General features: G+C 40.8%; 1 protein-coding gene across 9 annotated transcripts in view; it reads right to left on the bottom strand.

The window, feature by feature from the left end:
- The window catches only part of LOC118431389 (hemicentin-2-like), a 99,591-nt gene that overhangs the window by 30,970 nt on the left and 43,109 nt on the right, over nt 1-25,512 (bottom strand). For 8 of the 9 annotated variants that reach the window (XM_035842574.1, XM_035842573.1, XM_035842576.1 and 5 more), the window contains 2 exons: nt 19,637-19,897; nt 7,044-7,256 (listed from right to left, as the gene is read on the bottom strand). In XM_035842574.1, coding sequence (XP_035698467.1) covers nt 7,044-7,256; nt 19,637-19,897 — 474 coding nt within the window. The remainder of the gene's footprint in view (nt 1-7,043; nt 7,257-19,636; nt 19,898-25,512) is intronic. The other variant, XM_035842578.1, reaches the window with a different exon arrangement.

Below are 25,512 nucleotides of genomic sequence, written 5' to 3'. Positions count from 1 at the left end.
GGACTGAGCTCTTGTCGTCTGTCTGCGGCACAGCTCATTAATATAAAATACTGCTCGACCACAGTGATTTCAGCAGACATCCAGTGCGATAGCCAAAGGTTAAAACCATCGAAATAGGTTTCTTTGTAATGTCCTGTTATTTAAAGAGTTGCTGCCCTTCCATTTGGCCTGCAGTAATAAGACACACTTACACAAAAAGCCTAAGGCACCCCTGATCACCGTTACCCTTCCAGGCAATTTCAAATACGAGATCCGTAGGCCATTGACGTCATTTGAAATTACACACTTAGCACGCCTTGGGACCTACCATGCAGGGAAAGTTCACAGTATGGGATCCTCATTTTGTAAAACTTCACAACTCATCATTCCAACGGAAATGGCAACCCATTTTGACAGAACTAGAAACCATGCCAAAGGCTTTTGAAATTTCTTTCTTTGAACGTAACGTTAAATTCACTTTAAACATTTCTTCATAGTGGGTCAAAGAACCTAAACAGTCGAAAGCTTTTCATGACAAGTGTGAATGTTTTTTGCGGGGATGGTGATGAATTGAAGCAGAGGGAGTTTGCTGTTACGTTTTACTATTTTCACCTGGGTAAGTGCTTCATGTTGCATAAAGTATCGCACCAGGAGTTTTTTTTTTGTTGGAGCAACTGCGGGTGCTAAGATTGCTCCGTTACCACATGTTGCTGGGGGAGTTGTAGCAGCATTAGCTGTCGTAAATACTCGATCAGCGTCTCTTAACAGTGCCGCTAGGGCCCATAACGTGGCAGATGGATGGGCATCAGCACAACGAGCCGGCAGGGAGGGCCAAACGTACCAGATAATGAAATCCAGGAAATGAAACACTGCTTAAATCTGGAGTTTCATGAGTCTTGCGTTATGGAGCAAGCAGCATTTTGGACTCCAAATCTCGTAACATTGAATCTTTTACAACATTGGCTCAGTCTACCCTGCAGTGGTGGCGTGACATTGTTTAGGGTAACAAAGTTGACCTTTGGTACCGCAAAAACATATATTCATAGTGTCCAAAGCCATGTCATTCTTTCATCAGTGAGATCCCTGTGAAATCCGTGTATTTTAAGCAGGAATGATACCTGTAACCAAACCATCATGTTACAAAGACCTTTACCACATGCCAGGTTGCCTCTTATAGCGTAAAAGTGGGAGGGGGGCTTGATATGACCTTTTGTGTACAATATCAATTGTGTAGCTGATGATTAAAAAAATTGTCACATTTCCTTTGCCACGGCATTCTATGTTCTTCAAGAAGGTGGCTTATTGTTTGGCACAAGGAAAAAATAAAATCGGACATTAAAGAGATGCCGATATGGCACCACTAGCTAGCACAGACCAGGTATACGTAGCCGTTAAGGTGGTATCTCACTGCACTTGGGCACTGGTGCGGCACTGAGGGGTTCAAAAGATTACTTAACGAATTTCGGAGATAACGGACGAATTTTCTTACGTTATGTGTATTTTCTTGTCTTCTACGTCATACTTTTACGTATTATGCAATATCTAAGTTATAAAAAGAAATCGGCGAAAACATCACAACAGTGACGCAGTGAACGAACCCCGCAGTGCTGCACTGGTGCCCCAAGTGTAGTGAGATACCGCCTCAAAGGGATAACGTCAATATGGCACCAGTAGCTAACACAGGCCATTTCCAGATAGCCGTTAGTTGCCCGGGTGACAAATCCCGAGAGCGAATAGTCAAGAATCAATAATGTTGATTGCATGGCGTTTAACGAAACCGGCTGTTCCTTCACAGCCAAGGGCAAGTCTAAAGGTCACAGCTGACCGGGGCGACTGACCGCAATGCGACATAATTGCCCATATGTGGCCAGGTTGCTGACAGATGGACAAGTTCTCAGGAGGAACGGGCGATATTATAAGACACAGTAGGGCCACAGGGTACCCAGGTTTTGGGTCTGAAAGAAGTTCGCTGATCATACTAAAGGACCTGAGCATTATTGGGGTAAATTTCTGAGAGAGAAAGTACGATTCACTGTGGATAACAGCAGGCTCGGTTGATAATCTTATTCACTAGCAACACTGATTAGCATCGTGGTTTGATGCAATTGGGGTATCCCAAAGATTGAAATAATTCCAGAAACGATACTTAAGGACACAATATGGCTACATTGTATTTCTGGTACAACTACTTTGAATATTCGCTCCAGATCTGCTGCAAAATGCCAAAATATCGTCTCAGTAAAATGAGATAGAAATGAAAAAGTTTGAAGTCACAAGATTCGATAAACTTAGCAATTCCTCATGCGGCACACAATCCTGAACAAATAAGTTCGAAGAAATGAAAGTGCTGTTACCCGCGTTGAAGTATCACTGCAATTATTTCTACGCAACGGTACGCATTGCTATCTTATACCTTCTTTCAACACATCTCCAACTTCGAGCCTTCCGTGCGCGAGGCTTTAAAAGGATTTTACTTGTCATATTTATCATGTTTCTCTTCACAGTTCTTACTTTTTATGAGTCCAAGGAAGGATGGACCTATAAACATGCAATGAGCAGTACTTTTACGAGCGCGAAGCTATTTTACGCTACTGTACGTAGCCGGAATATAGATACAATCACTACGCGCAGTGCCCTTTGTAAGGATCATACTAGGGGCTTATACGCTGCGAGGCTTTAATAACGCTTAGGTCTTGTATTCAATTTTGAAGAATAGTGATCTCCGGCCTTGACATTCCACTCGAGTGGGTGAGAAGGAAATTCAAAATAACGCCTCATACGTTAAATCTAAATCCGGGTGAAATTCTACAAGAAGGCCTTTAGGGTAACGTTTTGTAACCTCTGGCAAGTGTCCAAGTTTGAAATTTAAAGTAAGTTTTGCATTGTGATTTTTTTGGTTCTTTCTAACATGCGCGTATCAAAGTGTCACCTTCCTATCGGAGGCGCTTGAAACTCTGTAGAATATCGCTAACGCTTCAAAACGTAACTATACTGGCTGTGTCTCGTCGAGGAATAATCAGTGAATGTTACAAGGTGAAGGTGAGTTTACGACATCACCGACCGGTTTGCGGCGAAACACCGTGTAACGACTTCCATGTACCGGCTCAGCGAGACTGATTTGTAATGTGAACACTTTAAAGAAGTTAAATGCTAACGACTGATATCATCACCATTTACTACATCGCCAGAGTCATCCTGTAGTAACCAACAAGTCACGTTTCCTCTGATCACATCTTCATGGAAGTAGATTCAAGACTCAAGTGAGTAAAGCAGAAGAAATGATCAACCTTCAAGAGATCTTTTTACGTCTTTTGAAATATCACCATGTTATTGAGTTCATAGAAATCCACAAAACGTCTCGAAACTTTCTTGATACTTGCACCTAGCGACCCCGGAATCGATGGTGTTAGCACGGAAAATGAGTTAGACGCTTCCGCTCAGGTTCATTATCACAGATGAAGCGGTAATGACTCCTTTGCCAAGTCTTCAAAGTCGCCAGGAGCTCGGAACGTTTTCATTAGGCTTCTTTCTCCATGATGATTGACTGCCCATTATACCAAATCCTCTTCCAAGGTTCCCTGTAACAAGGATCTATCCCGACGTGAAATACTTCGTTAAGTCGTTAAAGGCGCGCGGGTATTGTTTGCTACGCTTAGTTTGCCGGTATATTGGTTGGAGAGGCTTTTCTCATTTGTGCCATTTCGTCAGGCAGACCGTCTGAGCGCTTGAGTACCATTCATCATAGAGTTTATCAAGACATATCTCTGTGCCCTTGGTAATCAAGAGAGCATAAATCGGACAGTGGACCCGCTGATGGAATTTAAACCTAACCCTGGCTTCACGACTTCATGAATCAAGGACTACTGACACGCGGTATTGCTTCAGAGTTTCCTTGAACCTAGAGATTCTTTTGTTTGGAATGCATGGTAGGTAAATTGACTCATGGCGTAACACAACAGGCTGGTACTGAACTGTCAAAGCTGCGTATCCGGACAGAATCATTAGATCCGCTTACACGGGATGGGCCTTTGCTCTTTTCAATGAGTTGTCGGGTTCTTTAACATGTGCGATCTGTGGCTCTCCTCAAACACGGGACCGCTGCCTTTACCACTCATAAGAGAGTACAGGACATACCGATGTTGTGCTCACATTGGAAAAATGTCCTCACTCGACTCGGGTGCAGATGGATACCTAGCTTTGTTCCAATGTGCCTTTCTAAAGAGCACAACATCGGGATCTACCAGAGATTCGAACTCAGTACCTCCTGGTTGTGTGTCCACAATTTTCATCACAAGACCACCGTGGCAAAGTTGTCCACCTTTTAGACAGAAATGCCTGGTTAAATAATCAGGACACGACCATTCAAATCAAAGGAAAGGAGCTATAATGCAAATCACCTGAGTATTGCTTACCCTGTTGCATGTCTAGAAAATTAGATTACCAATCCAGTACTCAAACAACTCAGCAGAGGATTGTACAAACTTTGTAGAAACTTCGTAAGATATCATCACAAAGCGTGATTCTTTACCTAAGTGGGTGATGGCAGTTCCAGCTCTATCATCAGCAAACAAAATCGTTTCTTAAGACGCACAATGTACCCAATTGAGCCCCACACTTAGACGGAACAATCCTGGTGCTGATGATGTGAGATTTGCAATCCTGTCTCTGGTTCTTAATGTTGCTCTGGGGACGCACGGAACAAGCTGGCTGTATGATTGCGTGGGCTGGCGGACTGATTAACGCCGCCCGAGCGTCCCACTGACAGTCTCAGGCGCGCGATGGCTGAAAATTGGCAGAATTAATGAAGGAAGGCACAAAAGAGCCGTCTTCTATCCGGGGGACACCCTATACGTTTGGACAACTTGACTACTCACTCCTGGTTATATAACGTATCCCTCAAAGTCACTGAAATTGCTGAAGATGTGTAAGCTTGACTGTGCTGTCTTTGAGAGCCGCACGGTAGTGGCCATGAATAGGACAAAATCGGCCTGTTGCCAACAGACCGCCTGCAGTCAGAAAGAACGGTCGGACGTAATAAAACAACGCTCTACACCAAGTCTTAAAAATGAAATTTTCTCCATCTCTCTCAAATACCAGGACTGGTTGGTTTCAAACAGTGGATATTTAGTTAGCCTTTATCTGTCATATACATGCATGTATGCCATCCCAATTATCATAATTATATTACATTCTCAAAAAAGAACTTAACAGTTAACTGTACATCACTTCCTTAAATATTGTGGTATTTGCAAAAAACCTAAGGGGATTTCGACAACTGTATGGCTTATTCATATGTTTTTGAGAACCTTTAAGGCTGCATTTGACTAATCAGTATTCCTTAGTAATCAAAAATCTTATCTAAACACAAGGCGCCCCCAAAATAGTATCGGTAAGACTACAGAAAAAACAGAAATAATTGAAGTTGATTAGAAGCATGCAATACTTCCACACAATTTATCTGCAACCCATGTGTAATCAACGTCACCATTTGTTAAAAATCGTTTAAGCATCGGACTGATGTTAAGGCAAACAAAGTACATTTCCTAATTGATTTTCGGGCTGTTTGACTGCTGATTTACCATCGGGATTTCCTGCGACGTGACTTTGCTTGGATCGTTGCCTAATAACACATCAATTCCCCGAAACACTGATTTCTCTCTACAAATCATTAGTTGTGGTGCCTTTTCGTCCTGGAACTTGCGTGCATAATGGCTTCATTAAGGCCATAGATACTAGTACATGTATTGTACAATATTCTATAGATCTAAACAACCTTCTGGTTTCTTGTTGATTTGCCTAACAATGTTTGAAATAAATATTAAATCATCATCAGAAATCTTAAAAGCTTTGTTAAAACTGTAATAGTATCATAAACTGTGAGTAATTTATGACAACTTTTGTACCAACCAAAGGAAATGATTGCATTGCCACTGTCTGCAGTTGCGTATGATACAGAATGGCGATGGTAGAAGGCTGCTTTCAAAATTATTCACAAAATAATCAGTCAATATTTTTTTATCTATTCTTATAACTACTGATGAATGTTTGTCTTGTATAATCTATTTATCATCATCATTATCGTACATCCGGTTAAGTATAGTCTAGTATAATCTATGTATGATATTCAACATTAAAAAGGCAATAGACAGTCATCTAATCTAGCAATATCGAAAGGAACACTTGAATCTTCCAGAATAATATCAACAAAAAGACGTTTACGACTTTAGTTCTCCTCACTTTCTTCCCACATAGGTATATCATTCGAAGTATCCTTTTGGTTAAAAACGCCACCGTAAACAGATCATTTGCCCTTCTGACTTTCTACATTTGAATACAAAATACCCTTTCCAAAGGGCACCGAGGTCGCGCGCGTTATCGCCGTTGTTGATCTCACGGGAATCAGAAACTCCATCATACTCCTGCCCTGCCCATCACGGGAGTCACAACCTACCTTCGGCTCAGATCGGGTACCGGCAGGACCGGCGCAAATTGATCACTGGGGACGTTTATGTTTAAACCTCGGTAACCACGTGAGACGGAGCAGTTTGAACTCGGTGACCGGTTACCCGTCAAACCGCATTATTTATGACGGGTGTCGGTGTAAGTTAGAGTCTGTGTCAACTCGGTTCATTCAGCCTTATTGCAGTAGGAGGAGGGGCACGTCGCCTCAAATATATCCTATAGCTTCACACATTGACAAGGGAATGATATGTACAAAACATGTCTTTGAATACGATTTGCCTCATCTCATGTATGAATTTCAGCCACGGTGAATGAACTAGAAACAGTCTGAATTCAGTGACCCCCGCCCGTCCATCTGTAGTTATCGTTACCTTAGCACGTTGGTGGCCCCTATGACCCTCTAGGTCAAAGTGTCATACCTATGAAATACAATGCAATTCATAGGGTCTGTGTGTATGGTGTGTGTGTGTGTGTGTTTGTACGTATGTGTATGTTTCCATGAGTGTGTGTGTATCTATGTGTGTGTTGGGATAACAAAGCAAACAGCCTCACGATTTCTTAATCGTAACGACTTCATAAGTGAGTAATGAGATAAAACCTACCATGAGGGATGGGTTGCTTGTTGGGTTTTCTGCTGTCGAACTTGATAATTTCCACACAGTTGGCGGGGAAGAGGCCCATCCTGCCGTGCAGGTAGCCGAAGTACCAGCCGTTGTTCTCTGTGCTGAGGATCTGGACCACGTCGGCCACGTGCAACTGTAACTCGTTCTCTTCCTTAGGGGTGTAGTCACTCTTTGCACGGGCGAAAATTCGATCTGGGGGTCGCATAAACAGGACAACTGTAAGAAATACTTAATTACGTTGTTTTTTTGTATGAAAAATAAAAGATACAATAAAGCTGGCTGAAAAGTACAGTGCCATTGGCCGTAATATCACATCTTTCAGACGAACGCATCGGATTGTAACGAATAATGGGAACTGTCAAAAAGTAATAACAAGAAGAGCCATGACCAACCTACCAACCTTTACAACAAAAGGAAAGCGAGATTATGTGTCTAAACATATTAGGGTAACCTTCTGTAGATTTCACCGTGGCGTAGTAAAACCTATTGGCCATTCGGTGTCATGATGAATGCAAAATGAAATGATAAAAGATATAGGCTACTCCATGTCAACCTAATGGGCTTGATACGATCACGAAAGACTAAGATATGTTGAAGATAGAAAACGCACCAAACGACTAAACTACTACTGCTTCTATTTCATCCCTAACGCCGTACAGAGTCAAGGTCAAAAAAGAGACAGGCTAGTCTACAGAAGAGTTAATATCTCTCTTTGTTTCCATTTAGATGGCCATCGATCACGCAGATTTTGACATCTGGTCCCACCGCGCCATGCGTCGTTTTTTCTGCTCACGGCCCCTTACTCTATCGGTGGGTCGATGGCAAGTGAGCAGCCCACCCATTCCAGTGGAGGAAAATGTTGCGCATGAAAATGATCCCTAAAAATCTCAGTCATTGGGTAAGGTGACTGGGTAGCTTCACGTGGAGAAATAAGGCCTCCTGATCTTCTTTAAACCCAAAAGGACTTTTAATACCACCCGGGAATACTGGGTTAAGGGACCAAGGTACAAGGTACAAGAAAAAATAATGGCTGTAGTAATGGCCATACTTATAACATACTCGTTTCTATACAAGACTTCCTTTGAATTAGATTTAATCCGTTTTACTCTTTCATTTTTTTTTTCAATTCGTTAAATGGTATGTATCTTTCACTGTCCCATGCATCACTGCTCTTTGAATTTGGCAAACTATTTTCCTAGTAAACATCTCTGATTCATTATGCAGCAGCTTGACATCCTTTGCGCAGCGGTCGGCAGTAATGGGCCAGCGGACTAGTTTTAGAATCAGAGAAGTGGCCCGACGTGATTGATCAGCCCCCCTCCCCTTCCAATCTGTTCGACTTCCCAGAGTAATTCGCCCACCGGGCGGCCCGGGACAGGCTTTTGTTCGTCTCATGAATTATACAACCCCTTTACATTATAGCAGCTTCTCCATCGAACAAAGGGGGTTCATCAACAAAGGTTCGCGCCTGTGCAAGCATGCCACTGACTATTTACCAAACGGTTCCGAGATCACACGGTGGTCAAATACGGGCTCAAAACCTCCCATGTCTAGCCGAATTCGAACCTTCTTCCATGATGTTCCATCTGACGTAATTCGAACCGAACCTGTGTTCTATTTAGGTCATCTGCGGTCATTGCAGGTAAAACCGTGCTTTCTGGCATTTTTCCCCCAACTAACTTGAATCAGGCGAAAAATATAGTTTTTAACCAATATAAACAATTTTCTGGACAGTACATCTATGCTTTCACTTTGTTTGGGACCTGTAATATGTAACGAAGCTATTGACGTTTTTGTTGGTGACTTTGAATATCATTAGTGTTGTTTACACCGGTATCAATTACACCCTCCCGCTCTCCGTGCGGCATGACATGCGTGTAAACATCGTTTAAGATCTCCACCAAGAAGAGTCCAACATAACTCATTAACGGCTCAAAATGACCGCAACGGTTTTTCCGAGATTTCTGTTTTTGGGATTTTTAAAAAATGCCTTAGATTTTGAATTATTGGTAATTAAGTGCGAAAAATGTCATTTTTACGCATATTTTTGACTGTAACTTTGCTTAAAATTAAAAATTAAAAAATCCCAAAAACAGAAAGTTTTATTTGCCTCTCAGATGACGAAAAATATAAAAATCGAGAATTTGCCATGGCACTTGCGGCCCATCTTATCAAGAGTATGGTCGAATTGAAGGCCTTCCTTGAAACAGAAAATAATCGTCTTTGGAAGCAAAATCGAAACAAAACAACTATCTCAATTCAAACGGAAAGATTCAAACTATCTAAAATTGCGAAATTAATCTTATTTTGAATACATTTTCCTTGTCATAACATCTTGTTTATTTTGAAATATTTTACGGTTAGCAAATAGTAGGCCTCTTGTAACCCGATACTCTGTCGAACTCGCATAGCAACGGGAAAGAATACCCTAGCAACCTACCGCCGTGTCAAATGCAGTTTACTTCTTACCCAAACAGCGAGCAAAGGTCGTGTTTTTATCCAAACACTTCCATTTTTTCCCATGACTTTCCGTCATGATTTGTATGCGGCAGTCAAACTGTGGTTTCCTGAATGAGTACCACATAACTATTCACCACTTTGTTATAACGTAATTGGCCACTTCGGACAAGGATGGATGATATGTATTTACGGTATTATGTATCACAGGATACATTCGAAGAGAAACCTCTCAATCTTTTTCAGAAATAAACACTGCGCTATTAAAGACCCTTATATTTTAAAGGCAGAGTTCAACCTTGAAACATGGGCGTTGCACCAAAGTAAAATAGTAAAGGTGGTCCTTTAGTCATTTTGAGACAGTAGTGATTTGCTAAATCACGATATCGAAAGACCCCTCTCCTTTCATGGCGTTTTACCTTCCCAACCGAAATCAGATACATGTACACCTAGGTGAAGTCAGGTAAGTTATTTTAAGTGCAGTTCCCAAGCCAGGGTTGCCAGCATCTTGGAATAGAACCCGCGACCTCTCGATCTTCTAGGCCATTACGATATTATATCCACTTCAAAGGGCTTTACCATTACCATCGAAGTGCACATCTATGTTCAAACTTTCCAATGGGTAGCTTGGGATTAAAGCTCATGACCTCGTTCAATGAAAAACGGGCCAAATGTCGTTCTATCATCCCCAGTAGGAACAGCATATCGGGCCCATTTAGTTGCATGTGGCACTGTCGCAAGGCACATATATATGAAAATAGCACATTCGATGAAGTCTTACGTTATCAGTATTACTATCACTCTTTTAATTAGGGTCCATTTGGCTAGAATGTTGGCTGTAAAATAATTCCGGCGTGACCAAATCCTGCAAACAATCACTTCAAAAGAATCAGCACCATGGACAGAGCAGCTACAGACATTGTTTTGAGAGTAAATGGAGTTTTCATGTTTTGTGGCATGTTAAGTCGTGGCATGACGCTGTCGCGCTACTGCTTGCCTCGTAAATCTTTTCTTGTTTAAAAGGAGCGATTTGTAATGGTCACTGTCGCGTCAGATTGGCATCCTTACAAATTATGCATGGCCTTCCTTGCAGCGTGAGACTACACTTACGCAACCACCAAAATGGTAAGTGGTACCGATGCAATATATCATCAACTGTTACAGATTTATATCGAAATTCAACTTAGTTCAACATTTCGACGATAATAGTTGAATATGACAACTGAGGTACAGAATGCATCGCGGCAATCCGTTGACAGCTTAGCTGAAATACGAAGTTTCAAAGTGCTGTTAACTTTAGATAGGACGTGCCCGCCCCTCGGTGTTGTCACTTTGTCTCTGACAAGGCCTACAGTCCCGCCATCATCAATTCAGATATATCTGCACACGAGACGCTACCATGATATTCGACAAATTGCTTCATTCCGGGGAATCTGATTATATCAATTACGTCCTAACTGAACTTTCGCCTGGCATCTAGATGGAAGTTAATTTCAATATATGTCTTGCTTATGGTTGCTGTTGAATGTTTCTTGATTTTTCAGGAAGGATGCCTGATACCTTATTTGTACAAAAGTCACATCTGTTAAATGCTAATGGTACACTGGCAGTCTAGCTACAAAGTGCAAGTTATCCCGTGCAAACTATCGTATCATGGAAGTGATTTTAATGTGCCATTTGTGGCATTTTAGTGCAACATAGTTAAACGATTCTAGCTGATTGAAGATTTCAATTCGCAGGACTGTAATCGGCGAATGATTGGCCTTCATATCAAATCCAGATTGTGTGCAGAAATGCGAAATACTCAGGACTGATTGAAATCTGGTGGGTGGCTGTCATTTACGGGTTAAAACCCATCATTTCTACATTTCTACAGAAAAGAACGACACGGGTGCACTATCCTATTACTCCGTGGCCCTGGCTAATCTGATCTCCCATTTTGTGTCATCAAAATGCAGAAACGACGCCGTGGTAATGGAGGTGGGCGCATTCTATGTGCTACCTGTACATGTTTGTCCTTGGTTTGAATTCACCTCAGGGAAGAGACACCGAATGAGGTTGATCCCCTTGCCGATAAACAACTCGTAATGGTGACTACGCAGCGGGATGCACCATTAAGGCATTCATGAAAATTCCCCGAGCGGACTTCAGCCAACCGAGAGGTGCAAAGGGGATGCGGGGTAGATCTTCGACCTTGTTTCCCGCATCATGGCGTAGCTAGTTTCCGTCTCGTAAATGGTCGTTGCTTTTCGAAACGATCATCGCATTTCTATTCATATAAGAACTGTATGAGCACGCTGTGTCCAAGCCAAATGGTGTTTCGTGGCGTAACTGATCAGTGGTTAGTGTTTAGACTTTTCGGATCCTTACCATCAGCCATGACGGGTCTTTACCGAATGGCAACGACCGTTAAACGAAGGAAATTACTATGGGGCACATAGACGAGTTATAGCTAAATGTGGATTTGAATTAAGTCAAGTCAAGCTTTGCTTTTCATCCGCCTAGTGGCGTATAAAAACTCAGTCTCAACCTAGGAGGGAACGAAACATACATTGTATTTCAGTCTTAAATGTATATCTAAGCTGAAAATACATGTACATACGATTTTCTACGGGTCTGTTGCTTCTATCACATATTTTCGTACATTAATATGTATGCTTTGTCATTGTCAGTTACTCAAGTTTCAAGTAACTTTCATCATTGAAAGATACGAAAAACGGCATAGCATGCCATTTATCAAAACGGTCGAATAAACGCAAATTCGAAAAGGCTTCTGAACTTTACCTTTATCTGGCGGTCATGCTTATTACTCAAAGTTTTGCCTACTTGGAGTTACTTTGTCCTCCACTTGTTTGCCAAATTTTGCATTCCACTGAGCCTGGCAATTAAGTAAGCTGGCAAATTTGCAGTCACGAAGAGTTAGATCCCGCGCCACGGGGTACGCGCAACACGGTGATTAGAATATGTCGCTGTTAGTCCCCAAGGGCTCGCAATGAGATACGGGGCGCTTCATCGCGCAACAACGTTTCTGGCTGCGTAATCCTCAAGACATCAGCAAGATCGGAGGAGTTTGGCGGCTAATGAGGCGGTGCTTCACTAAGAGGACATGCGTATTAGTTTTATGGTAGCCTTTGGTTGTGGCACACGATGACAGTAACGACTTAAACTAGCAACTTTTTATTGACCTTTAAAGAAAACGATAAACACAACCAGTGCATTATCCTATCGTAAATGATATGAAGATGTACAATATTATTAACAGACTTCCAAAAGATTCAACTATCATAATGATAGTAACAAGAACAATGCTTACAAGAGTAATGATTATATCAGAGATGCGAGTACCAGAAATTAACGAATGTATAACAAGACTTATAAGTTGTAAGTAATAAGTCGGATATTCCACTTTGCTTTTCTATTTTGCCTTTTTCGAGGCTATATAGTAATATTCTACTTGTAAAAAAAATGAACCTAATGGAGACAGGATTTTAAAAAAAATTAGATGGCATCCAATCTTCCTAAAAAGTTTACGTCTTGGGAAAGACGTTTGCTGCGAGTTTCCGTAACTTCATCGACACAGCCAGATCATGACGTCATAACCAGACGGCACAAGAAGGACGTTTATAACAGCGTTCTTATCGTTTCCTTCACATATCACAATACACATTATGACTAATAGAATGGCTATCGCTATGCCACTAGTACGTGACTAGAATATGAAACAAAATATGAAGTACCTTTTCTTATAACAGAACCTTCTGATTTGAAACTGATGAAAGATGATTACCTGTCGTGTACTCGCGCTAAACATTAAGCAATATTTTCGCGTTATATCTATTTCCTGATGATTTACAACAATGCAGTACTACTTTACCAGATTTTTTTCTGGATTCAAAATTCCTTTCTCGACCAATTAAGTCACGTATGCTCCACATGAGTAAGCTGTGATTGGGTTGTTGTGATATATTTTCTAATATGAATCTATCAATAGAAAAACAGCCATGTGGAAACTTCTATCTTCATAAAAAGGTCAGTGAGGTCTTTAAACGGTGTTTCCAACACAGACGATCTTAAATGTTATTTTGATGAATAACTGACCCTTCCCATAACTACTCGTAAACCTCAGGTATTATGGCAAAGCTATCTAACCGAAGGAGGGAATTATTGATTGCACTTATCCTACATACTTTAGGATAGTGTTTGACATATATATGGCCTTTAATGAGGACACTGTCATTACGCAGAAGTCATTTAGAGCGCTCCTTAAAGTGGAAGCTTAATTTTCTACCTGCACAAGGCAGAAAATTAACAACACCATAAACAATGATGTGGTGGAAACCAGTAGTATGGAGGTCAGTTGAAGTGTTAGGGCTGCCACAAAATCTTCTCTCTATAGCAACAACAGGTGATTCAGTTGGCACCATATCTCGAAATATTTTATTGGTACAGAGTCCTTATTTTACAATTATATTGCTGGGCATACGGAAAAATTTTATGCCCAGCAAATATGCATTTGTGAAATAATCCCAGTTGTTTAGCCCTAAATATATCGGTTTTTATTTGAGAAACATAGAAACGAGAAACAGAGAATTATTTGAGAAACATAGAATTTTCATTGCATCGACACTATTTTCAATGTCAACGTGTCATTCTCGACTCCAAGCAGTATTATGGCTCCAGCATTTACCATTAAATCGCCTACTTGTACGTTAGCGACCTTCACCTACGAAACTTTAGCAGGCCTATTGGAAAACCAGCCAGCCAGTCAGCCATGCATCAACACATACAGTCAGACCCAAACCTGCGTACTTCAGATCCGCCCTCCAGAGTGATGGCTAGCAATGTGAGCATATGGTTCCAACAGTTAGGAAATCACCGGAATAGCCCATCTGTATGTCCGTCCTTCACCTAGCAAGGATTTTATTTGAAGCCAACCACCAGATTGCTTCAGCTCATCTTGCCAGAGTAGGGTACACTTACTGTCTGCAGAACTGTCAATCAGGATGGTCTGTGCTGCAGACGTCGTTGCTTTTACAGGCGTGGGGGACCATGATTGCCTGTTGCCATTTCTGTGACGACGCTGTGGTTAGATTGCAATCTAGTTCTGTCTACATTTGTACATTGTAATAAGGAAGTTTGATTCGTCTATCACGTTTAAGTCTGGGGAAGCATGCAGCAGTCCCACCCACACCAAGTAATCTCATAGGAAAAAATCACCATAAATGCCGAAAATGTCAGTCGACAATTAATTGGAGTATATATGTCCATGTGGGGCACACCACTCGTGGCAACAAATTCTTTAATTTTCCTCTTAGTTCTTGTTGTTTCTATATCTACTTAAGAATTATCGATGATTTAGAACTTTAGATGCTGGGATTCTAAAATCTATCAGATCATGATCCCTGGATCATGTAATGAGCCAACATGTTACCGTGAAAAGTTTTTTTTTAATGGAAACTTTGGCAACTTTGCTTCAAAATGGTTGCGAGTTCGCAGCGGAGACATAATCTCAGTCCCGTCACGATAATATGCAGCACTCACGGATTAATTGCAACTTCCTCCCGTCACGCCAACTAAACTAAGTAAGCCAAGTAAACTAACACTCAAGCCCATACTCGCACTTAGTGCTGCTAAATATGAGCTATCTCTTGGGCAATCTGAATTGGAAGGTAGATTACGTTTTGTTTACTTCATGTAGGCTCCCGGCAAATGTGACACGAATTTCAGTGTTCCTGAATTTATGGTAGAGCACATCCCAAAGGTTAAAACGTTAATAAAAAGACTAGTCACTACGCTATTTTGTCGTAAACATGTCATTTCCATGGGCTGAATAGGCCATGAATACATTAATACAGAAGTAGGATGAACCCTTGGGGAAATACGCCTATTTCCACGCATGCAATATAATCTGTCTCAAACATTGATGTCGTTGTTTTCGGCTTCCTCTTGCATGCATCTAACAAATTGGGCTATTAAGGAATGCAAATGTTGGGTGATAACCTTCCATACTAGTTCTAGAGTCTGTTGTATTCAGCAGTTTATTTTTGTAAATTAAATGTGGCTGAACTGATCTGATCTGAAAAATTTAGGGTTCATTTCCTGATTAGCTAAACAGACAAAAAAGCGATTTACATCACCTCTTTCCCATTCACGTTACGACAGTTCAAGACTAGCCAAACGAATTTTGAATTAAGTCGTTCGATCAGATTACTGATTGGTATGCAGTGAAAAAAAATAAAAGCAATTGTATTTCAAACATTTTATACTAAGGTTTCTCTCATAGCCTTGCCTTGCCCTTTATCCCCCCCCCCCCTACATTGACCGCCTACTCCTCGGGCACATTTCAGGAGGCATACGTTTAATTTTAACGACTTCATGTGATATCACTGTCGACAGTCTGCAGACCCAAAGTCCGACAGCCCATCAGCAGATAACTCCATACAGACCTATATTTGTGCAAGTCAATATTGTACATCATCGGAAATAAGGGTATTTTAGACACCAGATAAAATTGTGTATGACTGTCATCATCCGCATACTTTGAACAACCGAGCGACAGATATGTTTTTGGTTAGAGTAACGTTGGACATTAACTCAAGATATATATGTATAAACTGGCGCCAATCTCGGTATCGATCGTGAGGATATAATGGACTGGAAGCACGGGGTGTACCAGCGGGTGACTTACAGTAACTAGCTCTATTTCTCCCCGCCTGGGGTTAAGAGTTCACATCGCTCACGTTAATTCCGCTACGAGAGAAGAAATCAAAGTATAGATCAGAACATACAGAGCAATTTCAACTTCCGGTCCTTATGAGAAAGATTGATTTTGTTTGTACTGGCCGGACAGATCTATTTTTGATTAAAACTTTAAATTTATGCATCCATTTTCCGACCACATATCAACTGTATAAATACATATATATGCTTGGCCAATTGCCACTGGTCCTAAATGCTCTAAAGAAAAAAAAGATGAAGAAACCTAATGGAATACTAAACAGCAAGTTGTTGTTGCGTTTCACGATAACTCTCGTATTCGAAAGGCTTTAAGCACTTAGAAGATTTTCCAAACATGGTTCAAAGCAATGGAGTGGCCATGATATTGTTAACTTCAGGTACTAGGCAGCTGTAGTTGCATGTGCACTGAGATGGGATAGGATGCTTCACAGCGCGAGTATACATTCAATCAAGTATCCGTTCAATCATCTGGAAACTTTCGAAGATGCTTTTGCAGATTTGATTGCTCGTGACAAGTGATCTGTCAATGGTTGGCATAATGATGAATTTGCAAGAGCTATCAAACTTCTGGGTAAAGTTCATAAAAGGGTACGTGTCAAAGGCTATATCAGTCTTACAATCCCAGGTCTCTTCAAGCAAAACACTTTGGTCCAAGTCGAATATGGCTGTTTGAAAATTTGAAAAACTCAAGGATAATCTAACGATAATAAATTGTCTCAAGATTAATAAAGACTATTCACACAATTTAGCAGACAGATTAACGTTTATATGGACATTATGCTTGAGTTTTTTTACTTGACTAAGAGACAACTACTTGTTCAACCCAGAACTTTGTGTACGATTAAATGTCGGAATGCGATAAATGAAGCTTGTTGGCAATTAGGATATTAACATAACTTAAATACCAAACTGATACTGAACTAAATCCACATCTAAGTAAAGGGATCAAGTATTGGTACCTCAGATGAGCACCAGCTGCGTTCCAGATTTGTTTTGAATCGTTTTGGTTTATGTTGATCGTGCTTTTTAATGAAGTGCGAGTGAGAAATGGGTTTATGGTATTGCTTAATGTTCTGGAAAGAAACAAATGGCTGTGTGCGCGATCTTTAATGGGTGACTTGCTTCTCGAGCGAAGGAATGCAGGTCACACGTAGCATAAATAAGCTAGGAAAATTGTTTCAATAGGGTCAGGGTCTGAGAGACCGAAGAAAGCAGCAATTAACTACTCACCAATTTCCCAAATGAGTGCATCATCGTTATTTGTGATTACATTCTATGAAACTATTATCTATTCTTAACATTATTTCTAGAAGTAGCTATTCAGATCTTGTCTCGAGCTTGATCATCGCGCAAAGCAGAATCAATAACACGGGATTTTGTGTTTCCTTATGGCAAAATAAGTTGAGTGAACTATGATGATTTTTGATGATTAAGCAAATCTTAATCTGATTGGACCATACACCTCCTCACCAATCACTTTCAACAATCTGCAATTCCAGGATTTTACATGACCCTTGTCTACTACGTGGCCTTTGTAGGGTGTAAAGTGAACTAGATGTTCGATTAATTTCTAGTATCGATAAAATTCCCCGCAAAACTGTTGACGGGGTCGAAACTGTCCTTGAAGTCATCATCTGTCGAAGGTCAGCTTGAGGAGGGAGGGAGGGGGGCGATACTGGGACTGCTGCCAGAGATTACCTCAAATTACCCAATATCCAGAAATTACCGAATCTCCCGAGATGGGCCTATCGCAGCAATAAACCGCATACTGCTACAGGTTACAACCGTTTTCTGTCATAAAAGTACAGCTGCAGCAAACCACTGTTTAATGTAAGTGAAGATAACAAGTAGTAAAGTATACCGTGCATCAATCTCATCATCGTGACACGGGCTCGATTCCCATCTGGGGTAATTTGCTCGGAAGTAAGAGGAACGTTTTTCCAGGTCATTTCACGAAACATTGTTTGGTTTCCTTGGGGACCTCAAGTTTCTCCGATTACTTGTAAATTACCTTACGAGTGTGAAACTGTGGAAGTTGGCGTCATCATAGGTTCTCATTCTGCAGAAATTATGCATGAGTCACATATTTTGAGAGAATTTATTGCAAAAACTCACGCGGATATTTTGACTTCTGATTAAAAATTTTATGGAATCGATGAGAAGTAATTTTTACCTCAATCTTACATTTAGTGTTGTGCATATTTGGTAGAGGAAAGGTTTATATGAAGGGGAGCTCAATATTACCTGGTAAGTTGTTGAGAGAGATGGACGAGACCTAATACATGTAATATCATTTTGTACCATACATCAGATCTGCCTATAAGCATATAAGGTTCTTTTTATAGGATAAAGGAGAATTCTTTTACACAAACAGTTAATACCCACTCTTGCCTACTCTTGAAACGTAAGCAAGAGTGACAATTAACTGGTTTGTGTAAAATTCTCCTATATTCTATATTCTACCAACCTCGTGAAATTATTTTCTTTCAGTTAGCTATTACATACTCATGTACAAAACGTAGAGCTACATACAAATCTCGTTTTCAATTATAAACATTGCTTTCATATGTTTGCATGAAAAAGTCAGCCATTTCCTCAATCCTTCCTGCCATCCACCCCGCGTTCAGCATATTCAAATCAACCAAACAAAAACAACTACTAGGAGCTCTGGCCATCGACTTTTCCTGTTTTGTCCCTTGTATTGAATTCGTATTAAACATTATAAAAATAATTTAGGAGGAAAGGAAAATGTCTTCTTTCTTAGAGTTTGTTTCACTTTTGGTATTAAACATTGATGCTCCCATATTTTGGAAATATTGGCCGTGTAACTCAATTAATTTGAGAAATTCGTGTTATCATGGGAACTGGTAGAATCAACAAAAGAGTGGTTTTCAACTTTGGTTTGGTATTCTACAGCAACATTTCCAACGAAAATAGAATTTATAAAAGGCTCAGATAGATACCCCCTTTCTAAATGAGATTGTTCTGGTGATGCAAAATGAGATGATTTGGGGATGATGTTGTCCTCATTTACACACCGACTACTGATGTATATCCATGCATATTCACCCGGTGGACGAAAGTACAAGTTGTCATCGCATTGCTTTCACACACTCATCTGGCCACTGGATATTGTTTAGTTGCTGATACTTGACAGGAGATAAATGCGAGTCTGTCTAGAATTTGTTCGTATAGAAATAGAAATTTCGAATATGCCGAAATAGATGAACGATGATAGTGTCGGTATCTGGTACATGGACTCTGCACGCAAGCACCTGTTGTGGTTTGAAAGCGCATGGATACACATGGTTGTATGTGTGTGTTAATGAGGCCCTGGTGAGTTGTTGGAGACGGAGATGGGATGGGATGAACCTCACCTCTCCTCTCCGGTCTAGTGACCGCGGGGTTGCAGGACGTGATGGAGGAACCTAGCTCTTTAAGCGCCATGATATCCTTACTTCCTCTAGACGAGTGCAGCGGCGGGTTGATGGTGACCAGTTGACAGTTGCTCGGGACGCGCTTCTTGCTCCTCCCGCGGCAGGCTAGCGCGGCGACGAACACCAGGAACACGAACAGCACCCCTCCCCCTGCCCCCGCCGCGATCATCAGGAAGTGTTGGGGGATCTCAAACGGTGGATCTATGAAAAATAAACAAGCAAAAACGGTTAGAGTTTAGGACTATGTTACAACAAACAAAGAAAAAAACTGTTAGAGCTTAGGACTATGTTACATCAAACAAGCACAAAATGGTTAGAGTTTAGGACTATGTTGCAACAAACAAACAAGCACAGAACGGTTAGAGTTTATGACTATGTTGCAACAAACAAGCACAGAACGGTTAGAGTTTAGGACTATGTTGCAACAAACAAGCACAAAACGGTTAGAGTTTAGGGCTATGAAAACAAATAAGCACAAAACGGTTAGAGTTTAGGACTATGTTGCAAGCAAGCACAACACAGTTAGAGATTAGGAGTATGTTACAACAAACAAGCACAAAACGGTGAGAGTTTAGGACTATGTTACAACAAACAAGCACAAAACGGTCTGAGTTTTGGACTATGTTGCAACAAACAAGCACAAAACGGTTAGAGTTTATATTATGACTATGTTGCAACAAAGAAAAAACAGTTAGAGATTAGGAATATGAGGTCATGAATCTATACAGGCATTTCAAATTTGTCTTGAGGGTAGATTATTAAAACTCATGTCATATGTTCCTATAATGGAAAGTATAACGAAGTTAGCAAATTGCAATATTTTTTTCAGACGTTCATGGCGGGACATGTGATATTTGACCCTTCTGACGCCGGGCGTGTGAAGACATGAATTATGTCTGGGATCATCTGACAGATAAAAAAATCACCAGGTACTAAATTATTCACCATTTATTGCGGGTGTTTTCTCGGGGTCAACTCTGGGGCATGTCGTTTTTCTCGTGACATCCATATATGTAGAGTTCGGGCCAAGGCAAGCACGAAGACAACATGAAACCGTAATTTTGTAAATTCTCAAATTCATGAGATGATGTTTTCAACATTTAGTGCCTCCGGTGTTATCTTGGCTTGGCGTATATCATTAGAATTTCATTATTTTTTAAGAATATGAAATTTAGAAAATAGCCTCAAACTGGAAAGAAAATAATCGATTACTTTATGTTGACGGTTAATATATCCTGACGAAATGTCTGTGATAGTCCTTTCATATTGCCAGCTTTTAGTATCTTTGTATTAACATCCGAACGAAGGTATAACATTGTTATCTACATTTACGCTTACTCCATGTAATATTCGGGATTATTCTTCATGTGCCCACATTCAACTGACATTCAAGAGTCCTTGCTTAGAGACTACTCGCAGTGATCAATTTGGATTCAAACCATCAAAGGCAGCTGATGACAAGACACAGGCAAACATATTGGTTTACGGCTTGTCTCCCGCATCCAGACTTCTCATTTCCAGACATGTTTCACGGTAGATACAACATCAATGGGACGAACTCACGGCAATGTTATATCGCCATTGATATAATAAACGACCAGAATCCCTTTCTCTGGAGCAAATTTGTACGTGGTACACCGGATAGTCCTTTAATTAACTTTCTTTTAACGATAAGCCCTATCACTCTGGTTAAGGTCGGTTTATTTTTAGAACAACAGCGACAAAATGTAATTGAAAAAGGCAATTTCTTTTATAACCTACTGAAATGTCCTATCTCTAGTACATGTAGTAGTTTTCTTACAAGTTTTTTGATTGACTCAATACTCCAAATATAGTTGATGACAACATGCATACACACAATTGACATAATCAAGACAAAAGTTCACAGCAATATGATAATAATGTTTCATAGCTTTTTTGGTGGATTGACATACATATCCAAAATATGCATCTAATAGTACAGCCCTTCAGTACATTCTTGGTTTGAATAAATGACTCCAACAACTACATGCTTACTGCCAGTGTGACAACCCAACATTCCCGTTTAAGCCAACACCTGTCCCGTCCTTTGCCGTCCGAAGTTAGGCCCCCAGGGAATAAAGTTGATGTCTATGAGCTGGCGCCACGACAAATTTCACACTTAGTATCAGACTTAGATATGAGGGTTGTTTTTTATTACTTTTATCAATTTTTTTCAATGTCAACATCCTCGTATAAGACGAGCACCATCGGTTCATGACAGGGACATTCTAAAATGTATTGGAAAAGGTTGTATTGATTTTTAGTCTTCATCAATTTACAAGTTGATTTATTATATTCCACTCATTTACATTCATTTTGTTTGTGCTAATGTTTTATTTTCATTTAGTAAACGTTCAGTTATTCATCAATTCAAATCGCTCCTCTTCGAGCTTCCTACACACAGAACAAAGGGACGCCACCTTTTCTAATGGCCATGTAGTACATACAAAGCTTGCCATTAATATGCAGATGTCATTGATAACAGCGGTCGACATCGGTCAATGTAGCCTTGAATCACCCCAATGTCTTAATAGACAATAAACTCTCAGTACTGGTTTGTCAAAAGGTAAAATTCATCTTAATATAAAGGTCACAAAACTGTTGACATCAAGTGTACATGCATGTGAGGCTTGGATAAAGGTTCATTTTCGGGCAAGACATTTTGGAAATCGAACTAAAGAGAGTGGGTAGACTGCGGTGAAGAATAAAAGATCGGCCGACAATGCAAGCAGCAAGACGTATTGCCAGTCCAATACACTTGTCTGGAAGTTAGTGGTCTGTAGTTATGGACACGCCTGGTAACCCTGCTTGAGAGTGTGTGTTGAGCCGTAGGCTTTGTTCACATTTGGACGATGCGTTACGGCTATTGGATTTATGTGGGATAGGAAGGCACTCCGCGTGTCAGGTACCAAAGGGAGTAATTGAAGACCGTGTACTCTACTGGCACCAAGAAAAGGATTTACTATGTTCCACTGCGTGTTCTACGCTTTCCTTAAGTGCAACTCGACTCAATACATGGTTGGATCAATAGCGAAACATAGATGTTCTTCCTCCTCGTAATCTATCCAACATGAACATTTGATGTTATATTCTATTCTTGCTATAGTGTGGCATGGCGAAAAGCAGGCATTGTGAAGAGTGCAGCTTTTTTGGGAAACTTATGAAGTCACTGTGTGTGGTCATGGTTTTGCTCCAAAATCGATGCCTACAAATGAAATAGCTGTCTCAAAGTGGTCAAACACTGTGTACATGAGTTGTGCCCGGGTTATTGCACGCGAGATGCAGCAGTCAACTTTATTGCAACCTCTTTCCAAACCACGGTAAGATTCATCTGACATCAAAGTCAAGAGACGTGACGCCACCATGTAATATTGTAGAATATTTCACGGTCAGCGTAGGCCATTTTCTTATCTTAATGCGTTCCTATGCTCCATCGGCCCACTGTCTATCAGCGTTAACATGCATCTTTTGCGGTCCGATTCGCAGGACAATGAGAAGGAAAGATAGAATCACAATTTGAGTATGTCTGGAATACACATAGGATGCAAGATGCTGTTAATCTAGACCGTAGTCATCCATTTTCATGTATCATTCCATTCCTTCATCCATCTACTGCCTCATGAATATACCCGTGCACGTATAAAATCACCCACGCGGTGTAAGTCACAATATAATCGATAGTACTGGCCGGGAAAAATGTAATAATGCGAAAGGCTTCCTTCCGTAAAAATAACAACATGGGGAACATTTGTAGTCATGCAGTGCAGCATATATATGAGATCTTGTGGACACTCCGATGTTCGTTTGTTATTTTGTTGATGTGTGATGGCGTCTATCCAACACAATTATAGCAAACCATCGTATCATCAGCCATGTCTTCGTTTGATGATAGCAAGCAACCCTAGCCCAACAAGATATGACCACAATGTGACCGCAACAAAATTGGAAGGTGTGTTTTGTGCAGGTATATAAGATTGCAGGCTAATTGCGATCATACCACGGAACGTCGACGTCGAAACATCCATTCTCGAGTCGACAACAACTTCACCATCAGATCAACTCTTAAGGTGGTATCTCACTACATTTGGAGCACCGGTGCGGCACTTCGGGGTTGAACCGTTCGTAGATGACTCAACGAATTTGAGAGATAAGGAACAAACTTTTTAACGTTTTTTGTACTTTGTTGTCTTCTAAGTCATACTTTTACGTATTTCGTAATATCTAAATTATAAAAAGAAATCGGCGAAAATAACAAAACAGTGACGCAGTGAACGAACTCCGCAGTGTCGCACCGGTGCCCCAGGTGCAGTGAGATACCACCTTTAGATTCATCCAATAAACTATGTTTCTATATGGATAGAGATGGGCGATAGGTCCAACTACATGGAGGAAACACGTCCAACTAGAGGTGATCTTCAATGTCAGCAAAGAAGACCTTATTGTGGTAGCCTGGTATTGCATCGTTTACTCGTTTATATCCCCTTTCCACTAGGACGGCGCTCTCGCCGCTAATCTCTCTGCAACAAAGAATTTGACATACCGCACAACGAATTCTATAGAAAAGAAACGAATCTTTTCGAATATAAATAATAGAAATTGGACAAACGTAAACAGGTAACATGTCAGACGAGTTAGCTGGGCCGCTAACCATACTTCTCGGTCAGCTAACTCATCTGGCATGTTATGTATCTATATTTGTCCAATTTGTACTATTTTTCCCGCGACCTGTGGAGCCTGGTAGAGACTAAAAGCGTTATACGCACCTCAAACGGACTTGAATATATACGCATGTGTGACCCCACCTTTACTTCTTGCATCCACTTATATCTACTCCTACCCACTAAAGCACACCTACAGCTCCACGAACGGCTACCACGGCGTGCAAGACGATACGATCAGCGGCTCATCCCTTTGGGTCTTTCTTAAAGAAAGAAGTAAAGTAGACCGCAGTTATCTGAAGTCGCTACGAGATAAGCTGGCGGATGAGCTAGCTACTGGGGCGACCTTGGCTAGAACACTAAGGCGCCTGGGCCTTGATAATGTAGCAGGTGGGCTGACGTTCTGATATACATCCATCATAGTGGAACACGCTCACGGTGATGGAAATTTTACCCATTAACCATGCAGATTTACAAGGCCGTAGGAACTGATAAGAGGGTATCATTTTGCCCCCGCATTGTGTCAAACTTTTATTTGGCCATTGTATTTTATACTTTGACTGCATGCAGGAAAACCGTTTTATTGTGGCTATTGTCATATATCAATAGAATGGATGTATTTCAGCTCTGACCATTGAACAAGTCACACACAAGGCGAAACTAGTCTGGTGTGTGTCAGCTTGAATGAAGTAGTTTTGAACGGAAACTATGCGTCTACAGCGTCATTTATGTAAGAGAAATATTTTGGATGGGTGTGAACAATTCTAGCTCATTATCATAATTCAGGTGGAAAGCTCAGAACGCCGTTCGCCGCTAATGGTGCTTACTTGAAACTCATTTCCTACTTGATTCAGATATCTATGGGATGTACACGAAATTCAAAAGTGTAAAGATCTAACTACAAAGGTCAATGCCTTGTGGAATGATTTGCTTTTAAAAGTACTGCCGCCAGAGTTTTCTCTGGTAATGCATTACGAGCATAATGAATATGTTTCCGCATGTTTCTTTCTCCAGGACTGTTATGAAAAACGCGGCACCTCAGCCTAAGCTCGGGGATGTAGCACGTTCATTGCGCCAGACAAGTGGACGGGTGTGATTTGAATTTCAAACGCCCCGAAGGAACTTTTACATCTAAAG

The sequence above is a fragment of the Branchiostoma floridae genome, chromosome 15 (assembly GCF_000003815.2).
Source record: "Branchiostoma floridae strain S238N-H82 chromosome 15, Bfl_VNyyK, whole genome shotgun sequence".
NCBI classification, from domain to species: domain Eukaryota; kingdom Metazoa; phylum Chordata; class Leptocardii; order Amphioxiformes; family Branchiostomatidae; genus Branchiostoma; species Branchiostoma floridae.
The sequence above is the reverse complement of the archived record's forward strand: the minus strand, read 5'-3'. Positions and strand labels throughout refer to the sequence as shown.